General features: G+C 36.2%; 1 protein-coding gene across 7 annotated transcripts in view; it reads left to right on the top strand.

Moving 5' to 3' along the window:
* Nucleotides 1-25397, top strand: part of STK3 (serine/threonine kinase 3) — a 485213-nt gene that overhangs the window by 274982 nt on the left and 184834 nt on the right. For all 7 annotated transcript variants that reach the window (XM_078153675.1, XM_020969092.2, XM_078153672.1 and 4 more), the window contains one exon: nt 8034-8159. In XM_078153675.1, coding sequence (XP_078009801.1) covers nt 8034-8159 — 126 coding nt within the window. The remainder of the gene's footprint in view (nt 1-8033; nt 8160-25397) is intronic.

The following is a 25397-nucleotide window of genomic DNA, read 5'->3' as shown; positions in this document are numbered from 1 at the left end:
ACTTGAATGGGCAAGTAACATTGAAGTTTGCAATCTAGAGTTGAGTCCTTAAGCACATGAGTTTTCAAACTCTCTTGTGTTTCTCTTCCAGGTTACCATAATTGTGTGCCCATTCATTACCATAGCTACATTGGTTGAAGAGCGATTTCTATATGAATTATGCTTTATTTTATTATATACTTGCTTTAATATTTTAGCATCCATAATATTTTTTCTTTATTAAGTAAATGGTTTTGTTTAAGGTTAAAAAGTGTATTGTTGTGAATGACTGCTTATTTGGATAGAAAATATATTGGATGGGAGCTCAAGAGCTAGAGTAGTATTAAGGAAAGTTTATTTCCTCTCAGCAGGGCCCTAGGTCCCTGAAAAAGTTTCATTGTAAACGTGTGATAGTAGTCTGACTCTGAGAACTTAGACCTTCTAATATAAGAGCAGGATGGTTAAGTGAGCCAAATTTAAAGAAGTAGGGTATTTCACAAACCTAAGTGAGAGTTATGAGGCTATAAGTCCTGTGCAATATGGGTACTGACTGTAGCCCATTTGCCTCCTTACATTTTGGGAGCAGTGAAATAGTCTACAGACCACTCCATTTAAAGTTATGTATTGCCATTCAGGGATACCAGAAACTCTTAGTCCAATCTGTACCTCAACAAGACTCTTCTAGAGCACTTTTTGTAGATCCAGGAATTATCTATATGCAGATGACAGTTTAACCTATGGAAACTGATGAATCATTAAGTGAGATAGTGTAGACCAAAAAGAGAAAAGGGCCTAGGACAGAGTCTTGGGATAGAGGGGTATGATGCTCACAGTTAGTGGATGTGAGATGGATGAAAAACCCAGTAGTGCAGCATGAGGAGTAGTGATACAGATTGGCAGAAAACCAGGAGAGAACAGTATCATGAAAAAATAGAGGACATACAGTGTCCAGGAGAAGGTGCTCTAGATTGTCAGATGCTGCAGAAAAATCAAGAAGGATCAGAATTGAGAAAAGATCATAAGATCTGGCATTTACAGATCATTTACTCTTAAATGCCAAGATTGGAGAGAACCATTCCCATTAAATGATGAAGTTGGAATGTTGCTAATAGCTTGAGGTAGAAGGCTAGAGGCTGATTAGCTCAGGAGCCTACAGGTTAGGATTCCTCAGGAGTCTCAGAAGAGTGATTAATTGAAAGAGCTTTTAAAGGCTATGCCTAAGTAGAGGAAAGGATTGCCTAGTATTGCAGAGGGACTAGAAGAAGTGGAGGCCCTGAGCATAGAAAGTTATCTCAAGTTTAGTCACAAAGACAAGGAAAAAGATAGTACAATGTTGTTGTTTGTTGTTCAGTCATTTTCAGTCATGTCAGACTCTTCATGACTCCATTTGGGGTTTTCTTGGCAGAGATTCTGGAATGGTTTGTCACTTCCTTTTCCAATTCGTTTTACAGATGGGGAAACTGCAGGTGACTTGGGTCACCCAGCTACTGAGTGTCTGAAGCTAGATTTGAACTCAGGAAGATGAGTCTTCCTGACTCCAGGCCTGACCCTGTATCCACTATGCTACATAGCTGCCCAGATAGTACAATAAATGGTGAGAATGGTAGGATCAAGTGAGAGTATTTTTTTCAAGTATGGGGGAGACTTGGGCACCTTTGTAGGCAGTGAGGAATGAACCAGTAGATAGGGAGCAATGCAAGATAAGTAAGGGGAGATAGTTGGGAGGATTTATTAGAAAAATCTGGAGGGGGTGAAATCAAGGGTGCGTGTGGAAGGGTTTTGCCTTGGCAAGAAGGGCTACATAATCAGAGACTAAGTCAATGATAAGAGTGAAGGAAGATGGCTAAGTGATGTGAAATGGGTATGGGAAAAAGAGTTCTCACCAAAAGGTCTCTTTTTTGGGTGTGAGTATGAGTTGAGGACCTCAAGTGAATGGGTGAGGAGAGGGGAGGTTTTGTGAAAGAAATTGAAGAGACATGAGAAGGCTTGGAGAAGCCACTGTGGAGAGTAGAATAGCTAGCTAATTAAGGAGAAAAACACTGTTTGCCTTACTACAGCGGGGACTGAATTGAGATTAGATAACCTAAATTTGTAGTGGGATCAGTTCACATATTTTAGTGATTTTTTCTAACTCTGTTCAGCAGTATATGAATATGAAGGAAGGCAGTGGATGGTGGAAGTAATCCAGAGTTGGGATTTGTATAGCAAGCACGATTGGTGGTGTACAGCAAGGTGGCAAGGGATTAAAAGTTGGAGTATAATGTAGAGTTGAGTTAGTCCACCATGGAGCCATCTCTACTATTCATCCCCCTTTCTACTTACATAGTCACACCCTGATACAGATTCACATGATTCTCACCTGGACTATTCCAATAACTTTCTGATTGATCTCCCTTTCCTTTCTCTGCCCAGGTTAATCATTTAACTGCCAAAGTTATTTTCTTTTGTTCTTATTTAATTTTTGTCCATTTGCCAAATATGTTTTCTTTCCCATGCACCCTCCCATTGAGAAAAAACAAAACAAAACAAACATGCATCATTAAGCAATATGAATTTCTGCATTGGCCATGTTTAAAAATTATGTATCTCATTCTGCACCCTGAGTCTATCACTTCTCTCAGAAGGTGTGTCTCAGAAGCTTCATCACTGGTCCTCTGGAATTTTGGTTGGTCATTGCATTGATCAAAGTTCTCAGGTAGGCCAAGTATGCAAATGCCATATCTCTGAGGTTACCTTTCACCTACTCTATGCGTATCTTGTTTATGTATGATTATTTACAAATCATATCTTCCATTAGAAGATCTACATCTACCTTTCTTTATATTCTGAGCAGAGTACATGGCACTTAATGCTTAATAAATTTTTGTTGCTTGACTAACTTATTGGGAACTCATCACTTATCAAGTCTGCCCATTTTTCTTTTTGTATAGATATGAGCTTTAGGAGAAAAATCCTACTATTGAGTTGAAATCATTCTTTCTGTAATCTGTTTCTTCTAGTTCTGCCTTCTGAGGCCAAATGAAACAAGTCTGATCTGTCTTCCACATGTTAACTCTTCATATACTTGAAGATAACTATGCCCTCCCTAAGTCTTACCCTTTTATTTGCTAAATATCCCTATTTCCTTCAACTGATTTTTATGTGGCATAGTTTTATGACCCTTCACCATCCTGGTTGCTCTTTTCTGGATATTTTCTGTTTTATCTATGACCTTCTTAAAATGTAGTGCTCAGAAATAAACCCAGTACTCCAGATGGGGTCTGATCTATACAGTATACAGTGAGACAATCTCATTTCCTTTTCAGTGAGTACACTTTCCTCTTTTGATGTCAAACACTCTACACTCTATTGAGTTTCTTCTTTCTCTAACTGCCCTTTACTCTCTTTTGCTGGCTCACTGTCCTTTCTGACTCCTTGGGGGTAGATGTTCCCCAATGGTTTGGTGTGGGTTCTCTTTTTTTCTCTACTTTCTCTCTTTTGAATTTAGACTCTTGGCTCATCACCTCTATACAAATGACTAAAAACTTTATCCACAGTTCTAACCTCTTCTCTGAGCTCTAGAGTTATCTTACCTCCTGTTTAAAAGACATTTCTACTTTGGTGTTTCATGGGCACTTGAAACTCTCAACATGTCTAAAACTCAGCTAATCATCTCTCCTTCTAAATCTTCTCATCTTTCTGATTTCACTTCTTCTGTCATCAGTAACCCAATTCATCTGTTTCCCCATATTTGTAATTTTAAAGTTGACGTTTTTGACTTCCTTATTTGTTATCTCTCATGACTGTTCATTTACTAATGTCGCTTGGAATATCTCTATCAGCTGTCCCTTCCTTTCTGCTTCTTCTGCCACCACCCTGGTAAGTGGCTTCATTGCTTCATTATCTACCTTGTATCTTGCAATAATTTACTTCCTGCTCCTACTCCCATTTCTGGTCCATCTTTCATGTTGGTACCTGAATAATTTTTTTTATGCATGGATCTGGTCATATCAAATCTGAATAGCTACCTCTTGACTACTATGTAAAGTTCAAACCCTCCACATTCTTGTACTTCCTTGTCTTTCTAGTGTTATCTCATATTATCATCCTCCATTTATTGTATGTTGCTGCCAAACCAGCTTGCTCTGCCTTGCCTTAAACATGCAGTAGGTTCTCATGGTTCTGGGCCTTTACTCAAAATATACCTAGTGCTTCTTTCCCCATCTTTGGCTGCTGAATTTCTGTCTATGCTTTAAAGCTCAGCTCAGCCTTTGGTGACTTTTCCAAGTCAGTAACATTCAACATCCTCAGACTTCATATAGTACTTTAAAAAATAACTCCCTAAAATATACTTATGTAATATTATGCTCTCAAGCTTTGGTGTTGGTATCTTATCTACATATTGGACTATAAGCTCCAAGAAGGCAGAGAGTTTCTTACCTGTACTTTGTATCACATTCCTCTCACCTACCACATTCTTCTACATGCAGTAATTGCTTAATTAATGTTTGTTGTGGCTCTACAATTAGAATGGACTTTGGCTTCAACAAAGCAGGTAAAATTCTAATATGTTGTGTCATATGAAAGAAGAGCATGGTTTTTCTTTTGAATAGCTTTTCATATGAAATTGGAACCACTCATAATGGTTCAGCTTTAAATGATGTAAAAAAAATATTAAGCTTGTTGAAAGCATATCTAGCATTTGCAGTGGCCCCACTCATGGTAAACCTCTCTGCTAATCATCTCTATTTCAACTACTATTTACCATATTCTAGGAGGGTTAATAGAATACAAATAACATTCTACTGCTAAATTTATTCTCTTTGATAATTTGAGGAATATTTGTTATTTTAAACTTTTAAAAAATATCACCTTTGTCTTTATATGCTTGGAAACATTTGTAGGCTATTTTGTTTGTTGTTTCAAGTTACTTCCTTCAGTACTTAAATTTCTAATCACATTACTGTATACTTATTCCATTGCAGATTTCAGCCTATCCACACCCCCTTGACTTAGGTAAATCTTGTCCATGTATTTCTCTAAATCTTCTATGGAGAATCTATAAAACACTGCTCTTATTCTTTTAACATTTCATCATTGTCACTGAAATATTGAGGGTGTCCATTTGTTCTTCTCTGCTCTCACTACATAGCTGGCCTATCTTGTTTTTATACTACTCAAGAAAGTCAGTAGGCAGCATGCTGTGTCTACCTACCTCACTTTGCCATATGGTATCCTTTACTTATTTCAGTGTTTTGAGCCTCCACTTCTGCCTGCTGGTGGGGAGATTAAAAAAGAATAGAAAAGATATTAGAAGGTATTATTGCCAAAATGGGGGAACTAAAAATAGATCAATATTTATGTGCAATTACTCACCTTTATAAAATACTCATGAGAATGTGCAATGCGTGAATATAGGTTATCCATGATAAAAATATGAAAATGGGTCAGGTAAGCTTTTACAGACAATTTCCTACTACAGATTACATCTTCACTGTCATACAACTGACTGAGAGATGTCTAGCGTGTAAGACTCCTCTGTGTCTATAGTTTGAATACGAATATTTTAGTCAATAGAACTAAATACATATGTTGAATCATAAGATATTTATAACCGATATGAATATGGGGATTACTGTTCAGCAGTCTACTAAGGATCAACAACAAGTCAGTCAACAAGCATTTATTAAGTTCCTGCTATGTGCCACATATTAGACTATTGATTCGGCCCTTCAAGTATTCACTAGTGTCACAGACGATACTTTGCCCAATCTAGATGGTAAAATTCTTCTGCTGCTCCTGTTTGTGCTTGGCATTATGATTGAACTGAGCTTTGAATCTTCAGAGAGCCATTCTGATGAAATATGAGCAAATTAGAGAGGATATTGTATCCTTGTTGCATCTGTTTCTTCATTGCCTATTATTCCCTTCTTAGCCTCCTGCAGTCTGGCTTCTTATCCTATCTTTGTTCTACTGAAATTGTTCTCTCCAACATCACTGCTAGTCTCTTAAATCCTGCATGTAGTGGCTTCCTCCCCACCCTGAGTGTGAGTATCTATTGTCAGCCCTCTTCTCTTTTCTCTTCCCTTTGGAGATTCCATTAACTCTTGTGAGATTTATCACCGCTTGCAAGCAGAAAACACTTAGTAAATGTGGAAATGAATTCAGCTCATTTGTAAATTTCTAAAGGAAAAGAAACATTTTCTACTTTTATACAAATGTATGTGTGTGTGTGTGGGGGGGCATCCCCGTAGAATCGGCTATGGTACTTTGTAGGCCATGGATTGTCTCATGTCTACTTCTGTTCCTATGGTGATATTGGTAGAGGACAAGAGAGATTGCTAGAATCATGTAGTGTTTAGTTCACGTACAAGCATTTATTTTATTTTATTAATGATATAGTTTGTTTTTACACAACAGATGCTACCCAACTGACACCCAACAAAACCACTTAGAGAATACATTCCCAGAAGTTTATTGATTGTTAACAGACAGATGTGTCCTTTAACTTTGACAATATAGTATTAACATTAACTGTTGTATTTGACCAGAGTTGTGTTGCCTCTGCATATTAGCTTTCTTTACGTTGTTGTCATTGTGTGTATTGTACAAATATCATTTTAACTGGTTGGCACCCAGAATGTGTAGCCTTTGTCTAACAACCAATGAGTTGATTCTTTTGGAAGGAAGTGTGATACCATCCAGTCATTTCAAAGATGAAGCACCTACTATGTGCCAGTCACTGTTCTAGGCACTGGGGATACAGGGACAAAACTGGAACAGTCCATGCCCTTGAGGAGCTTATATTTTAGTGTAATAGGGAGAGCATTGAATTTCAAGTCTGAAGACGTGCCAATTCTAACATGTTACCTGTGTGGCTTTCAGCAAATTATTTCGTTTCTGGGCTTCATTTTCCTCATCTGTGTAATTAAGGGGTGAGCTAGATGCCTTTCAACTTAAAATATATGATTTTATAATTTGATGGCTAATGATACTACTATGTATAAAATGTAGCCCCTCTGCATTAATTACTGAAAAGGCATTACCAATGGCTTTTTCTCATTCCTTGTCTGTCATAACGATGCACTATTGCATATGTTCTTCCAGAATTTATATTCTTTTCTATACCCTTTGAAAATGTTTTCATCTTTGAGAAGATTTTAATATTGTAGTTAATTCTTTAAGCAGTATCTTAAAAGGGTTTTGCTGATATGTGTTATAGCAAATATTTCTTCATATGTAAGCATAAAAATAAAATTTCAAAGCTAGATTATTCACCTCCCCTTACCCACAAAGCACTATTGCTTTCCCACACCACCACTAGAACTGTATGTTCTCCCCTAATGGACTTTTACTGTTTTTCAGAGGCATAGGAGATACATAAGCCTTAATTACTATACAGCCAGTTTAGTGGGTCTTAGCATGGTAAGGTACACATACAACACATATCCTGTTTATGTGTGCTTTGAAAAGAAATAAAATTGTTTTACATAGTTTAGAAATAAGGACAGTGTTTGTTTGCTGTAAGAAACACTTGGGTTTTTTTTTTGACTGTTTTACATTTCACTGTTGGAGATGATTAAATTACTCAAGACATATTAAAATACAAATCTGCTGAAAGAGGCAACAAAAATTGTTGCTCTTCTTTTGACTACTAATTTGTGCTGTCAGCTTGTTAAGATCAATTAAATACTGTAACTGAATATTAGAATAGGTTTATTTTTATATGTCATACAATCACTAGTCTGTTTTATTTACTACCTAATGCCCACTTCCTTTGGACAATTATACCCTTAAGTATAATGCAATTGTAAGTTACATGGTTGCGTTTTCCTATATTTTGATGTTTTTTTAAAATATACAAACACAAAAGCAAAATCTTTAGTTCCAGAGCAGCTGAAAGATTATGTGTTCTGTTAACCTACACTTTTAATTATTTTTCTACAAGAAATACCAAAAAATGTTTACAGTTGAGGCATATGATTCTGATTGACGTTCTCATGTTGTTTTTAACATCTGCTAGATGGAATTAAGACAAATTTGTCGTATTTATGCTCTACAATTTTACTTCCTAGCATCCTTTTATCAAGAATGCCAAACCAGTATCAATTTTAAGAGACCTGATCACAGAAGCTATGGAAATAAAGGCCAAAAGACATGAAGAACAGCAACGAGAACTGGAAGAGGAAGAAGAAAATTCGGTTTGTAATTATCCATTTTTTTAAATAAATGTTAATCTTACGAAAAAGGGCCCCTTCCTATTCAAAATATGATTTATCTTTCCAGAATTGATCTAAGCACAGTTTTTCTGGAGTTGCCTAAAACAGTTGCCACCTGTATCCAGTTGTTACTTGACACATTTTATGGTAGTGTCAACTTGAAAAAGACTTATATGTACATATATTTATGTTGCTATTATATAAATGGATGTTTAAGTATACTCTTAGTATTCAGATTTAGCACTACTCCATAGCCACAGTTTTATAGATTATATAAAATATATTAATTGCTAATGATGCTAATGCATGAAGATAGCACTGTTCTCAGGGGTAGAAATATAACTTTATAACATAACTGTCAGCACTTTAGACTTTGTCATTGAACTGGATTATTAGTGCCCTTTACTATTAGTGCTTAGTGTCTCCTCCGTATTTTAGTTTCGTTAATCACTCATCCATCACTTTTAGCTTGGCTATGTTATTGTTCAGTCATTTCAGTCATGTTTGATTCTTGGCAAAGATAGTGGAGTGGTTTGCCATTTCCTTCTCTAGCTCATTTTATAGATGAGGAAACTGAGGCAAACAGGATTAAATGACCTACCCAGGGTCATACAGCTTGTAAGTATCTGAGGCTGGATTTGAACTGAGGTCTTCCTAACCACCAGCCTGGCACTCTAGTCTATCCATTGTGCCACCCAGCTCCCCTTTGTGTTATTTTGTGCAGGAATTTGTTCTGTTTTGGCTTATTTCATTTTGATTGACCACCCTGTGCATTCAACATACCACTTCATCTTCAGCTTCCCATGGAGCAGCAGTTTTAGAGTACTTTTTATCTATCTGCCTAGAAGTGACTGAGCTTTAAGAGGAGTGGATGTAGAGTCAGGAGACTAGGATTCAATTACACATTGGATACTGTGTAATGATGGACAAGATACTTAACCTCTCAGTTTCATCATTTATAAAATGGATATAATAATATTTGTACTACCTATTTCACAGGATAGTTGTAAACCTTTAAGCACTATGTAACTTACTATTATGATCATCATTGTTACAAATATTAGAGATTCTGGCTGTCTTTTGTATATTGTGTTATGATTAGGTAATGATGAGTTTTGCATCTATTATTAACACGGTGAAATTAAATATGAATCAATGCATAGTGATATACTTAGGTTTAAGAAGTTGATTTCACAAGCACAAGATGGAGGAGCATGGTTAGACAGAAATTTACCTGAAAAAGATGTGAGAGTTTTTAATAGACTACAAACTCACTAGGATTCAGCAATATGATGTGACAACTGAAAAACTATTGTGGTATTAGGCTGTATTAAGAGCAATATAGCTTCCAGAAATAAGGAGGTGATAGTCGTGTTGTACTCTGTCATGATCAAACTACATTTGGAATATTATGTTCAGTTCTGGGCACTGTATTTTAGAAGGATGTTGATAAATTGGATATTGGTCGGAGAAGATCTACCAGAATGCTGAAGGGCCTTGAGCATGTTATACGAGGTTGGTTTGAAGAAAGTGGGGATGTTTAACTTAGGGAAGAAAACACTCAGGAGGGATATGATAGATGTTTTAAAAGACTCAAAAAACTTTCATTTTGAAGATGGATTAGATTTTATCTATTTGGACCTAGAGGATGAAGCAGAAATATGGAAGTTGCAAAAAGGCACATATAGGCTTGGTTTAAAGATCAACTTTCTAACAATTAAAATTATCCTAAGTGGAATGAGCTTCCTTGGAGGTGGCAGTTTCCTCCCTCATTGAAGCTGTTCAAGCAAAGTTTAGATGACTATTGGATGTGTTACAGTGGATATTCTAGAGGAACTCTCTCTTTCTTGTAGACTCATTGTAACGTGTCCTACTTAATAGTTATAAACAACTTCAGCCAGATTACATTTCATGCCTTACCTGTTAAGGCATTTTCTCTGTGATGACATATATCAAGTATTCTTGTATAATCTTAACGCATTAAGCAGAGATACTGTGTGGGAAAAAATGTTTCTCTACTATATCAAATGCTTTTTTTTTTTTTTTGCTTTTTGGTGAGGCAGTCGGGGTTAAGTGACTTGCCCAGGGTCACACAGCTAGTAAGTGACATGTGTCTGAGACTGGATTTGAACTCACATACTCCTGACTCCAAGGCCAGAACTCTATCCACTGCACCACCTAGCTGCCCCTCAAATGCTTTTTTAATGCTCAACAAACAACGAACTTTTATATTCTCTGTAACTTTTTATCAATTCTGTAATTATGTAGATGTGGTCAGCTATAGGAAATAATTTGTTCCTTTTTCAAGGATATTCTTGATGCATATATAGATCATTCTAAATCTATAGATCCCTCTAAAATATGTAATGTAAAACCGTATGTATATGGCTTCTTGATCACAGAATCTCAGAGTTTGAAGGAGCCTCCTAGGACAGGGGTGGGGAATCTGTGGCCTTAAGGCCTCATATGGCCTCCTGGTTCCTTAAGTGCGGCCTTTTGACTGAATCCAAATTTTACAGAACAATCCTTTTATTTTTATTAATATATTTTGTTTGTCTTTTATATTTTTATTTTATTTTTTAAAATGAATGTATTTAAAATACTAAAGAATAAAATGAGTTTCAACGAAATAATGCTTCCAGATTGACCAGAACAATTAGAACATTAATAAACCATGAGGGCTAAATTGATGGCTGCTACACTCATTATTTAGTTCTAACTTCTCCTACCTGACCGGCCCCACAACAGCACAAGGCTGGTTGGCGAGAGTTTATGGGAGTCGAGAACACCACTCTGTTACCAGCTTTTGACAATGGTGTACTCTGTTTCTGTTTGAAGTGGAATTTTTTAATAGTTGCACAGCTTGACAGTATTTTTTAATTCTGTCTGCTTAGCAGCCCATTATATCAAAGAAGACGAAGAGAAAGCTGAAGGAAGACAACAGATTTTTTAATGAGAATTAAGAATTGCAGTATTATCTTGTTTCTGCTAAAGATAAGATGATTTGCTTGCTCTGTGATACTACAATATCAACATTAAAGAAATTCAGTGCTCATCAGCACTATAAGGACCACAAATATTTTAAATTAGAGGGAGAGGCTCAAAAGATTGTATTGCAGAAATTAAAAGATGAAAAGCAAAAGCAAAGACAGTTCTTTCAAGCAGCAATAAGACCTGAAAATAATGCCACTGAAGCAACTTAGAAAGTAGCTTATATACTCAGAAAAAAGGGAAGCCATTCAGTGATGTAGAAATGGTGAAAGAATGCATTGTTGAAGTTGTAGGATGCTTAGACCCTGATAACATTTCTTTTTTTGTTTTGTTGTTTTCTTTTTTTTTTTTTTGAAATTTATTATTTTTAGTTTTCAACATCTACTTCCACAAGATTTTGAGTTCCAAATTTTCACCCCATCTTGCCCCTCCCCCCACCCCAAGATGGCATGTATTCTGAATATCTCTTCCCCTAGTCTGCCTTCCCTTCTAGCTCTCCCCCTTTCTCTTATTCCCCTTCTCCTTCTAATTTCCTGTAGGGCAGGATAGATTTCTGTACCCCATTTCCTGTATTTCTTATTTCCCAGTTGTATGTGAAAATATTGTTTTTAAACATGTGTTTTTAAAACTTTGGATTCCAAATTTTCTTCCTTCCTACCTCCCCACTCACCCTCATTGAAAAGGCAAGCAACTGAATATAGGTTATACATATGCAGTTATGCAAAACACTCCCATAGTAGTCATGTTGTGAAAAACTAACTCTATTTCCCTTAATCTTATTCCGCCCCCCCCATTTATTCTATTCTCTCTTTTGACTCTGTCCCTCCTCAGAATTGTTTGCTTCTGATTACCCCTCTTCCCAATCTGTCCTCCTATCTATCATTCCCCTGCTCTCTTGTCCCCTTCTCCCCCCTATTTTCCTGTAGGGTAAGACAGATTTCCATACCCAATTGAGTGTGTATATTATTCCCTCCTTAAGCCAAATCCTATGAGAATAAGATTCACTCATTCCATGTCACTTCCCCTGTTTCCCCTCCACTGTAAGAGCCTTTTCTGTGTTTTTTGTGAGATAATTTACTCCGTTCTCCCTCTCCCTTTCTTCTTCTCCCATTATAATCCTCTCTCAGCCCTTAATTTTATTCTCCAGATATGACCCCTTCATCTTCAACTTACCCTGTGCACTGTATCTATCTATCTATATCTGTATCTATATCTATACATATACTTTTTTTCCTCCAACTACCCTAATACTGACAAAGGTCTCATGAGTTATAAATATCATCTTTCCATACAGGAATGTAAACAGTTCAACCTTAATAAGTCTCTTATGATTTCTCTTTCCTGTTTTCCTCTTCATTTTCCACTTGAGTCTTGTATTTGAAAGTCCAATTTTCTATTCAGTTCTGGTATTTTCAACAAGAATGCTTGAAAGTCCTCTATTTCACTGAATGACCATTTTTTTCCCTGAAGGATTATACTCAGTTTTGCTATGTAGATCCCTGATAGCATTTCAAAGTACAAATAACTTCCTCTTTCAAGGTGAACCATAACTGATCAGCAGCATGAATTAGCATTCAACTTAATTAAACAAATTCATGCAGTACTTCAAAAGGAAAACATATATGTTATTCAATCACTTTGGAGGAATCAACTGATAGTACTGACTTGATGCAGGTTTTATACTTCATTCAGGTCATAAGAGATTTTCTTTGCTACAAAGAGTTACTTTTGGCACTGTTGCAAACAGAACATGAGTGTAGATATCTTCAACAATTTTCAAGATAAATGTGAAGTTGGACTGAATTTGGTATATTCAGTGAGTGTATGTACAGATGGTGCATCTTTAATGACAGGAAAACATGAAGGGTTTATTGCACAGATTAAAAAAATGTATTAACAGATCCAGATGCTCTCATTTCTTTTCATTATATCTTGCATCAGCAAAATCTCTGTGGTAAAGCTACTATTTTAAGTGACACTTTGCAACAAGTTATAAGTATTGTTAACTGTATTTGTGCAAATGCAACATGGCATTGTCAGTACATCCTAATGTTGAATGATGACATATTCAGTGTGGATTTGCTATATCATTCTAAAGTGCGTTGCCTATCGCAGGGACAGATGTTAGCCAAAATGTGATCTCTTCAAGAACAGATAGTTAAATTTTGTGAAGAACAGAATCAGCAATGTGAATTATTGAAAGAAGATTTCTATAAGAGTGCTGCATTTGTGTGTGACAAGTCAAATCAAAATGATTTGAACATTTCTTTGCAAGGTAAAACTAAGCCTGTATATGATATGTGGCAGAAAATCCAAGCATTTCAATAAAAGCTATCTTTTTTTGAAACACTTCTTTGTCAAAAGGAGATTTCAAATGAACATTTTCCACAGTTAGCAAAGGTCATTGATAAACCAGATGATATATATGAATCATTTGAAGAATATGCAGCTTTTATAGACCTATTGGGTTCACTGACTTTGAGAATCATGACATCATACTGAAATTAGCATTTCAGTGTCACCTAATTGATATCACCAAGGCACCTAAAGAATTGTAGATGGAATTGATTGAGCTCTCAGTAGATGACATTTTAAAGTCATTGTTTGATGCTAAGAAAGATCCAATTGAAATGTGGAAAAATGCAGTAGAATGCTCACACTTCGGGCAACATGCCCGAAAAATGCTTTCTTTCTTTTCACACATTTATTGCTGTGGATTTATATTCTCCTCTCTAATCCTAATCAAGATACCCTTAAGGTCACAAATGACTGATACCCATCTAGAAACTCAGACCTTCATGCTGCAACCAAATATTCAAATATTTTCCAACAAAAAGTAGACACAACAAAGTCATTAAAGGGTTTGTTAACTTTAAAATTAAAAAACAGTTATTTTTGAAATGATGAAGAACATAGTAGTTAGAGTTTTTACAAAATAATGTACATTTTTAAGTATATCTAATTGAAGTTTCTTGAATGTGGCCTTATTTGATTATAGCTAAATATTAATGTGGCCTTCCAACATGAAAAGGTTCTCCACCCGTGTCCTAAGACATTTAGTCCAACTTATTCCTAAAAAAAGATTTCTACAGTATGACACATGACAATCCAGTCTTTGCTTAAAGATCTCTAGTGCTGGGGGAAGCCTTTTCAACCTTTCCTTATGGACAACTTTAATTATTAGGAAGCTCTTCCTGTGCCAGCCCAAATTTCCTTCTTTGCAATTTCCACTGATTGCTGCTACTTTTGCCTTCAGGGATCAAGGAGAAACAGATAGGGAAGAGAAGGAACTAGGTTTACCCTAGGTTGGAGCCAGATTGTGGTAGGCCTTGAATGTCAGGGCCAGGTATTTAACTTTTATGTCTCAGGAAATTTGGAATCAGTGAAGATCCTAGAATAGTGGAAGGACCTGATAATGGCATTGCATTAGGCAGTTTTCTTGATGTGTAAAATAAATGTGAGATGGTAATAAATTGAATAATGAGGTCACTGATCCAATTCAGTTTTGGAGACAGAAAAACCCTTTAGGAGGTTATTATAATAGTCAAGGTAAGAAGATACAAAGCTCTGAACTAGCATAGTGGTATCCTCTGTAGTAAATAAAGGGAATTGGACATGAGAGAAATGTAAGAGGTACAATGAACAAAATTTTGTTAATTAATGGGACATATGGAGTAATAGATAAGAATATGAAAGTCAAGGTTGTAAGTCAGGGTAACTGGGAGAATAGTAATGCTGTTTATAGAGGTGTCAAAATTAGATATCACAAGGTAAGAAGAAATAAGAGTCAAAGATAATACTAGAGTTCAGATATGAAAGATTGAGTGAATATTGATGTCAGTGATAAAAATAGTAGACCAAGAAAGAGAATCAGAGTTTTCTTTGGGTGGGATGGGGATGGGAAGGGGAGGTTGGGAAGGATTGTATGCTTGGTTTGGACATGTTGAGTTTGTGTGGTGCTCCAGTGGGTGGAGCTATTGAGGAGCAAGGAAATAAGAAAGGAACAATCCCGTTATCATTCATATAACTTTTTGAAGAGGCCATATTAGTTCTATTCTGTACCAGGTCTTTAAAGTGGAAAATTAAATAAATAAATGAATAAATGAATGAATGTGTGTGTGTGTGTGTGTGTGTGTACATGCACTTTTGGATATCTATGAGTATTTTCTTTTTTGATCAGCAGACTGATCTGGGAAGCCTAAGGATGGAAGAAAGTGACTGTATTGTTTCCAAACTGCAGTTCTTTGTACTGGAGCTGTATTTCTGTAATGCAGAATCTCTTCTTGTTGCCTGATAATGTTAGGGCTGAACTTTTAGACTTAAAACATTAGGTTGACTCAGTAATTTATGTGGGTTATTTGTTCATTTTTGGAGTTAACTTTTCACTGGATTATTTTTAGAATTATCTATCTTTGTATTTTTGACATGAAAAATATCTTTAATATGATAAAGCATATGTAAAAGAAAATTCACTTGTCATAATTCTATCTACCCTAACTTAAATGCATATTGGTGATGTAGGTTCTAATCTAGTATGTGCTAATGGCAGTAGAATTTGCTTCAACAAACTCACATGTTAATGGCCTCTGTAGCCTCTATTTGAAATTATATGTAAATTATATATAAATGTATGCATTTACCAAATTTTTTTTCTCTTGTATGAAATAAACCACTTAAATTGTTATTACACAAACATATCAATATAAAGGTGACAAGTAGTACATGTTCAAGGGAGCATAAAGGAAAAACTGGTGCTAGAGATTGGCATGGCATTGGGGATGGTACCTAAGAGGAGGCAAGATGCTTTCCAGGTTAGTTCTTTGATTCCACAATCTCCTTTTCCATTGTGTAACATCATCAGTAAGGCAAGCATATTAAATGAGATTGATGATCCTTAGGAAAGATTAGATTGATTTGTAGTTCCTATGGTAGGGAGTCTAAATGGAGAGGCTATGCCACCACTTTAGATGTCAAAATACGACATGAGAGCTACTCCATTATAATTGGGCACCGAAGCAATTGGATAGCTAAGGATGATAAATTTAATCATCAGTTATGTCCTTGGGAGACTCATTTTTAATGTTTTTCACCTAACACAGATACCTTATAGTATACCTTTAAGCTTTATGGTACATGCCCTCAAATGGCTTATATTTTTAAAAAGATGTAGTAAGTAGACAGATTATAGTATTTCCATCAGTTTGGGTTTTTTTGGGGTGAGGTGATGGGGATTAAGTGATGTGCCCGTGGTCACACAGCCAGTAAGTCTTAAGTGTCTGAGGCTGGATTTGAAATCAGGTCCTGCTGATTGTAAGGCCAGAGGTCTATTCACTTTGCCACCTAGCTGCCCCTCATCAGTTTTATTCTCAAAGGACATGTCATGGTTGGTACCCTATGTGTTTAGACAGGTGTGAAACTAAAATTCCCAAGCTCTTGCCCCTGGCTGCAGTTTGCTCTCTGCTCTTTCAGGCTTGGTATGGCAAAAATTCAAAGGTATCTGCTCAGCTAAGAGTTCCAAGAAGGTAAAGATAGGAAACGGTGACAAGCAGAGGAAGGAAGGAGAGATGAAGGAATTACAAGGCTCAGATAATGGATCTGGAGCAATGACAGCCCAGGAACCCTTCTTTGTATTCACCGTAAACATTCCGTATGCTTCATTTCCTTCTAGTACAAACTGCAGTGCTGTTGGCAAAGTTGCCTAAAAATGGGAATAGTCAATTGTAGAGGAATTGTGAGAAGATAGGCACACTAGTGCATTGATGATGGAGCTGTAAATCAGAATAACAGTCTTGGAAGGCAATTTGGAATTATGCAAATACAGCAACTAAAATGTCCATATCCTTGACTTAGAGACGCCACTGCTAGGCTTATGATCCCAAGATGTCATTGATGAGAATAAAACCCTCTTATGCACTAGAATAACAGTACTTTTTGTAGTAGGAGAATTTGAGACAAAGTAAATGCCCCTCATTAGGAAATGGCTATCAGAATTATGGTACATGGACATAATGGAATATTACTGTGCTGTAAAAGGAAATAAATATGATGAATATGGAGAATGAAATAAGCAACCAAGATAACAATAGTTATGCTATAATGTAGATGGAAAGAACCACCATAAAACAAGCACAAATGTTACATGATAAAGAATAAGCCTCAAAGAAAGAGGTAAGAGAAGATATGCTTCCTAGCTCCCTTGAAGAGGAGTGAGAGGTCCATGAGCGTGCAACATTGCATTTATTGTCTTATTCTTTTCGATGTAATGGTAGTTTTGCTGATTTTTCTCTTTTTAAAAATATTATTTGTTATAAGAAATGGCTCTCTGGGAGGGAGGAAGGGGGGGCTAGCAAAAATTCTGGTGATGTAAAAAACTAAAGGGCAGTTAGGTGGCACAGTAGATAGAGTGCCAGGCCTGGAGTTAGGAAGCTGTGTGACCCTGGGCAAGTCACTTAATGTTGTTTACCTCAGTTTCTTTATCTGTAAAATGAATTACAGAAAGAAATGGCAAGCCACTCCACTATTTCTTTTTTTTATTTCTTTTTTTTTATTTTTAGGCAATTGGGGTTAAGTGACTTGCCCAGGGTCACACAGCTAGTAAGTGTCAAGTGTTTGGTCTGAGGCCGGATTTGAATTCAGGTTCTCCTGACTTCAGGGCCGGTGCTCTATCCACTGTACCACCTAGCTGCCCCACCAGTATTTCTTTTAAAAAAAAAAACTCACATGGGGTCAGGCAGAGTTGGACACAACTGAACAACAACAACAAACTGTCTTAACAATAACATTTTTTGAAACAAGAATATTGTGTTGTAAGCGGGGGAAAAAAAGTTTGAGAACTCCAGACTTAGATCCAGTTGACTGTGAATCATAAGGGAGGAAGAGGAGAAGAATTGGGCCTGGGCCTCAATTTCACTAGTAAAGAGAACTTCTGAATGAGGAAACACCCTCTGCTGATGGAAGTTGGCACCTTCTCTATGACAGTTGTAGAGAGTTTTCTAAAGTACTAAGAGGCTATGTCAGACCACACAGTCAGCATGTGTCAGAGGCAAACTTGAACCATGATTCAAGGCCGCCTATCTATCCACCACACCACGCTGCCTATAATGCTTATTTAAACTTCTAAAAAATTATAAATTCAATAACTGTCAGCTAAAACAGAAAGTCAAATAAATATGCACAAGGAACAAAATCTTACTCCTGTGTCTTGACCTTTAAAAAGGCAGAATCAAAGAAAATAATAAACAACAAATAAAAAAATAAGTGTCCAGTTTCCCCTTCCAGGCCTACATAATAGTCTTCCAACTTTACTTTGTTTCCCTTCCCTTCCCTACCAGGGTATATGCAGTTCCAGTCCTGCTGATTTCGCTCAGCATCACCTCATATGTGTTTTTCTATATTTCCTCATGTGCTTCATATTTATTTTTCCCTGAGGGACTTTTTAATGTTGCCTTTCATATCTCATAGGTGAAGTGTCTGTAATTTCATAGGTGTGGGGAATTAGAATGTGAGAACCTCCTTCACCAATATAGATGCAGCCCTTCATTGACTTTGTAGATAAGTTAAAGGACACAAAAGTCTCGAATGACTGTGTCAGGGTCACATAGCTGGCATCCGAGGCAACATGGGACCCAAGTTTCCACTACTCCCATGCTTCTTCTTTTATACCACATAGAAACCATAATAATGATAATAATATAATAGTAACTCACATCTATAGAACACTTTAAGATTTTTATTTAGAGGTGGAAGTGGCTTTAGAGGCTATTATCCATCCCAATTCCATTTTTTGCATTTGAGGAAACGAGGCTCTGAAAGTAGTTATTGATAGCACATAAAACTAGATTGTATTTTTCAGACAAAATCGGGTAACATAACAGATAAAATTCCTTTGAAACACAGAATTTTATAAGATAAAATTATTTCTATGTTCTGAGAGGTATCCCACAGGAAAAAAAAAATTTTCACTTCCTTACCATAGTAGATTTCTGGTTTCATCCTATGTTTCAGTCCCTAGTTATTTCAAAGTACTGAATAATATCTTGTCAATATATTCTCTGTACTGGTGCAGATTATAATTTTTTTATTTTCCAGTTGAGAATCTTCATGAATTGTTGTGGCCAAAAATATTGTTCACTTATTGGCCAAACTGTCGATCATTGAGCGATAGATATACGTTCTGTTGCCAGGCCTATACTCCAAGCCTTTTCAGTTTGGCTTCTGCCAAACTTTATTTCATATCACTCTCTTCATGAACTCTGTGTTCAGGAAATTGGACCACTAGCCTCTCTCCAAAAATTATACTCTCTTTCCTGCCTCCGTGCCTTTTTCAGAGCCTTTGTAATGCCCAGAATATACTGTCTTCATTTCCAACTCTTGGAATCTTGTTCTTCCTTCAGGGCTCAGCTTAGGTGCCCCTTTTCTATGAAGCCTTCCTGGAATCCCCCAGTTGTTAGTTCTTTTTCCCTCCTAAATTTTCTGTTTGCCTTTTCTGTGTACCTGGGTGCCTTTTGTATATGTTGGTTCCTTAATAGAATATAATATTATTCAGAGAAGGGATTATTTTTTTCCTTTTGGTTCCAGTACATTGAAAGAATGCAACAATTGTTTGCTGAATTGTATTGAATGGCCAGAGATTGTATTCCACTAGTATTTAGTCTTTAGGAACCTAACATCACCTATGAGAAGTATGTAGTGAGATATTAGAATAGGACTTTTTAATGTAAGAAATGTGTTGGCTAAATGTACTGTAGGCAAGGGGAGGAAAGCTGAACTGAATCTAAACACTTTATACTTTTTTTTGGTCCTGCCTGCGTCCTCTACATCTGTCACCACCTCTTACTTTCTAACAACTCATATAAAAACTATTAAAACTTCCTACCCAAACCACACATCTAAAGATCTAGGAATTTAAGTGAGGATTACATTTACTATAGAGAATTACCCTTACTCTAGAGAATCTTGACATCAGCTTGTTTCATCTCTGGATTCTACAGAGTGAGAATGAGATTTTAATAATATATTTATTTTAACAAAATTCTATGACAGTAAAACAATTTGTACATCTCTTGGAGTTTGTTGTGACTAGATTTTACTTTTATTTAGTGATGACTTTTCAGCTCAGAAAATGTTGTTAGAAACAAGCTTTATAGGCTCATAAATTTATAACTAGAAAGAACTTTAGAAGTAAACAAATTTAGCCCCCTTCATTTTACATATGAGAAAACTGAGGTCCAGAGAGGTTAAGTGTTTTGCCTTGCCCAGGGTCACACAAGGTAGGAAATAAATACCTGAGTCAGTATTCAAATCCATGGACTGTGACTCCAAATTCTTTATACCACACAGCACTTAGACAGATGTATTCCTTTAAATTCCATTATAGGTATCACGTATGTATTTATTTTTAAGGACAAAATATAATATTTCATTGGGGAAAAACATGTTTTATTGCTTTTTTTGTGGGGGGGGTATATCTTAGAAGAGAGACTAAAGTTCATTGGAAAATATTTCTTGTAGAACTTAAAAAAAACCAACCAAACTTCCATTCATTGCTTGTATACAATCCAAACAACTTTCAACACAGTTTTATAATCTTAACCTATGTGTGAGAAGTATGTTAATATAATCTACTTTGGCTGGCCTACTATCATAGCACTTCTAGCCAGTAGTTTTTGTTAATTGTTTAAATAACAAGGAACATGTGTTGCTTTAAAAAAAAAAAGGGGGGGAGCTTATTCTTTATTTACCAGAATATTTTACCTTAGTGATGGTGTCTTAGGTTAAAGTAGGAGAATATTAGAGCAATAAGAAGACTTCTTATTTTAAACAAATAGTAAGCCATTTTCACCTTTTATAGGGAGAAGATAGGATGGTATTGGAGGAAGCTATAGGAAGGTAATGATTAAGAAATTGTTGTGAATTAGTCTGGGGTAAAAAAGTAATTTTGAACAACATACCATGAAAAGAACTATTTCAGTTCAGTTCAGCAAACATTAAACATTTACTATGAGCAAGTTATGGTACTAGGTATTGGGGATATAAGGACAAAAATAAAACATTATTTACCCTCAAGGAATTTGGCCTCTACATAGGCCTTACAGGTAGGAGGGGAATACAGAATATAAATAGATAAATAAATTCCAGGAACTTTTAGGAGGGTTAGTATAGTAACAGCTTGGTAAAGGGCAGGGGGAAGATCATGAAACACCTCAGGATAGGGTAGTAGTGGTACCTGAGCTGAGCCTGGCAAGGCTAGGGATTCTAAGGGGCAGAGGAGAGGAGACAGTGCTTTGCAGGTGTAGAGGATAGCCTTGTTTAGTCACAAAAATGAGGAATGGCATATTCAGTTCAAGCAACAATTAACTTGCCAATTTGGCTGGAAAATACAATGCCCAAAGGTAAGTAGTATGACATAAGAAAGGTAGATGGGAGCCAGAGTTGAAATGCTTTAAATGCCAGACTAAAGAATTTGTATTTAGTTGTGAGGGGGAGTAGGATTTTTACATGGTGAGATCTCTGTTTTAGTAATGTCAACATAGAAGCTATGTGGAAGATGGATTGAAGAAGGAAAGATTCTGAAAGCAGAGAGATCACTTAGGAATGAGACATTAGAAGTTCTACCCTGAGTAATGAGATGTTGTGGAGTTAGAATCAATAATACTTAGTAATTGATTGGATACAAAATATGGAGAACAAAGAATTGAGGATGACTGCAAGGTTGTAAACCTGAATAACTGTAAAGATAGTTCTGATCTCCAGAGAAATAAATAGAGAAGCTTGGAAGAGGCAAAAATTTGGAGGAAAATATGAGTTCCATTTTGTACACGTTGAGTTTGACATATCAGTGTCAGTCCAGATCTGTTTGGGGATATCCAATAGGCAGTTGGCGATGGAGTATTGGAGTCTGGGGGGATATAGGGCTGAATGTATTGATTTGGAAGTCATCTGCATATTAACGATAAATCCATGGGATTTATAGAATCCCTAATTGAAAGAGGATAGAGAGAAAACAAGAAGAGGACCTAGGACTAAGTTTGGAGAAACACTCTGCTTAATGAGTGGGAGATGGAAGATGATCTTTTAGAGGAGACTTACCAGATAGGAGGACCAGTGACACAGAGGTCTACACAGTGAGTAGGAGTATAGATGTAGGATCATAGCTGTAGGACTGGAAGGGACCTCAGAGATTGTTTAGTCTAACCTTTTAATTTTAGATCTGAGGAAACTGAGGCTCAGAGAGGGGGAGTGAATTGCCAAAGATCACATGATAATAGTAAGGAGTAAATGATCAACAGTGTCAAAAGTCACAGAGAAGTTAACTAGAATAAGAATCAAGTAAAGGCCATTGTTTAGCATTTAAGAGATTGTGGTTGCACTAGATAGAACAGTTTCAGTTGAGTAATGGGGTTTGAAACCAGATTGCAAGGGAGAATCAACTGAAATGTATATTAATATATCAGTCAGCCAGAAAGCATGTTTAAATGTCTTCTGTGCAGTGGGGATGATCTCTGTGGAATGCTGTATACACTGTCATAAGTGGTTACTTTCTTGGTTGTTCTTGATTAACTGTTCCAAGGAAGGCATCAGAGTTTATTGGGGGGATATATTGGGAAATTACTAAAATTAAAACATTTTTTAAAAAATTACTGAGAAAAAAATTAGAGGGACATGAGGAAATGAAGGCAGTGAGTATAGAAAACCTTTTCTAGGTATTTCTAGGCTATGAAAGGAAGTAATGTCGTAGATTTAAAGCTGGAAGGGACCTTAATGGCCATCTAGTTCTAATCCCATGTTTTCCGAAGAGCATACTAAGTCCCAGAACAGTTATGTGTTTCATCCTAGGCCTCACCAGGTATTAATTGTCAGAGGAAGACTTTAAATCCAAGTTCTTTAAAGCCAGTTCTGTTTCTGTGGTCCCATGAAGCCTATAGGACAATAGTTTGAGGGGATAACAAGGTGAAGTGAAGATTTTTAAGGAGAAATATGAGTATGTTCATCAGGAGCAGGAAAGGAGCCACTGAATAAAGAGAGTTTGAATCTCAGAAAAAGAAGGGAATGATTGATGGGGCAAACTTATGGAGTAGAGGTGAAGGGATGGATGGGAACAAAAGCATAAGTAGAAAGGTTGAACTTGGCAAGGAAATGGATCACCTTTTCCTCAGAGACTGTATTTAGCAGAGATGGAAATAACAAGATAGGGGTGATTATGAATGAGTGTTTTGAGGTATGTGGTAGCAAAGAAAAGGGAACTAATCATGGCATCTATCTGTCTATCTGTTATAAAATATGAGGCAAGATCCTCTGCTGAGGTGGCTTGAGGAGAAAAGATAAAGTATAGAAGAGACACTTTGGATATTATTATATAGAATCTATTAACCAAGATTGAAAGGATTGCTGTACAGGAGTTGGATCTACTTGAGATTAAATAACCTAAATTTATGATGCAGAGTGAAGAGAGCAGAACCAGGAGATTATCATACACACTTACAGTAGTGCGGTATTGATCACCTGTGAAAGACAGCTACTGTGATCAATAAAGTGATCCAAGATAGTTCCAAAGGACTCAAGATGAAAAAGTACTATCCATCTTCAGAGGGAGAACTGATGAATTCTGGGTGCAAATTGAAGTATAATTTTTTTCTTTTTTTCCCTTTTTTTTGGCAGGAGGCTAATATGGAAATATGTTTTTATATGATTTTACATGTATAATTGATATCATATTGCTCATGTATTGGGGAGGAGTAGGAGAGAGGGAAAGAATTTGGAACTCAAAATTTTAAAAAATGTTAGAAGTAATATTTTTTAAAAATAACCTAAATTTGTAGTAGACCCATTTGCCATAGTGATGTGACTTTTCCCAGAGTGTTCAATGATATGAGTAGTGGAGAAGGTGCATGATGGTAGTAACACAGAGTTAGATGAATAATAAAACAAGTGACAAGGGAATAAAGAGTAGAAAATGCATATATTCAACTGATCAACAGTACTGTCAAGAGTATCAATAGTAGAAAGTGATGTTAGAGCAAGGATGAAGGACTTAGAAACCAGGAATGAGGGGGTGGATGGACTGGAAAAGTACTATTGGATCATAAGGTAACAGTTATAAATGATGGTGAAATTATAGAAAAACATTCATTCATTCATTCAAAACCTTCCTTCTGGGAGGCTGAGATGTTATGCGATGGAAGTCAGTTGAGAAGATGGATGAATAGGAAGTTCCTGGCATACTATATGTATGTTGAAATCTCTGAGAATGAGGTCCTTCCCCCTCCCTGAGATGATTTTGTGATGCCACATATTTAGAAGAAAGTGGCTTATTATATATTTTGGAACCAAGAATTTTTTTTCTACTTTAAGTGGCTCATTTCAATCAAAGAAAATAATTGTTATCTAGCAATAAGACACATTTGTTTTTTAGAGATATTGGACTATGGTGACAGCATATATAATTAAATTAATTTATATTATATGGTGTTCTGTTAGACATGAGAAAATCAGCAGGGAATTATTATATTAATCATTTTTGTTCCCTCCTAAAAAAAACCCCATAGTCTTATGCAGAAGTATTTGCTTTCACATAGAAACTTATTGGTTGTTAGTTTATAGTCATATCTGTCTGAACCAAGGATTGATGTATTGTTTCTTGATAACCTTTTGGTTCCTACTGATTTTCCCCCTTTTTTGCTACTTCTCAACACTTTCTTGAATATATGACCTGGAGAAAAGAAAGACAATGGTAAAACAGTCACAGAGCAATGATATGTTACAATTCTTTTCTGTGTGTGAAGTTCTCCATTTGCAGAATTTATTTAGGAAAATGAATTAAAAAAATGAATTATCCAAGTGACAGAAATTTGAAGCTTTCTTTCCTTCTGCCTTCCTTGGTGACTTGAGTATTGGTATCAGTGACCCTTACAAACTTCTGATCCCTCAATTCCTTAAGTCCTCTAGTGCTGTTACCTTGCTCTTCCCCTTGCATCCATTTTCCATACGACTTGTACCCTAAAACTGCACTATCACTCAGAACTACCTAGCCTTCAATACTTTGGATTATGAATTTCCCCTCACTGGTCATAACTTTCTTTGTCTTCATTTGGCCCACTAACTTATTCCTCCTGAATTTCCGCTTTGGTACAAATTAGGTTCTAAGGTTCCTTGATCCTTCTCTGTTTTCCCAGTCCATTACCTTTTTTCTGTTCTTACTTCCCTCTCATCTGTCTTGATGCCATGGTTGCT

Source organism: Phascolarctos cinereus, unplaced genomic scaffold, assembly GCF_003287225.1.
Source record: "Phascolarctos cinereus isolate Bilbo 61053 unplaced genomic scaffold, phaCin_HiC Scaffold_4;HRSCAF=312, whole genome shotgun sequence".
In the NCBI taxonomy this organism is placed as follows: domain Eukaryota; kingdom Metazoa; phylum Chordata; class Mammalia; order Diprotodontia; family Phascolarctidae; genus Phascolarctos; species Phascolarctos cinereus.
Note: the sequence above shows the minus strand (reverse complement) of the source record. Positions and strands in the feature narration are given on the sequence as shown.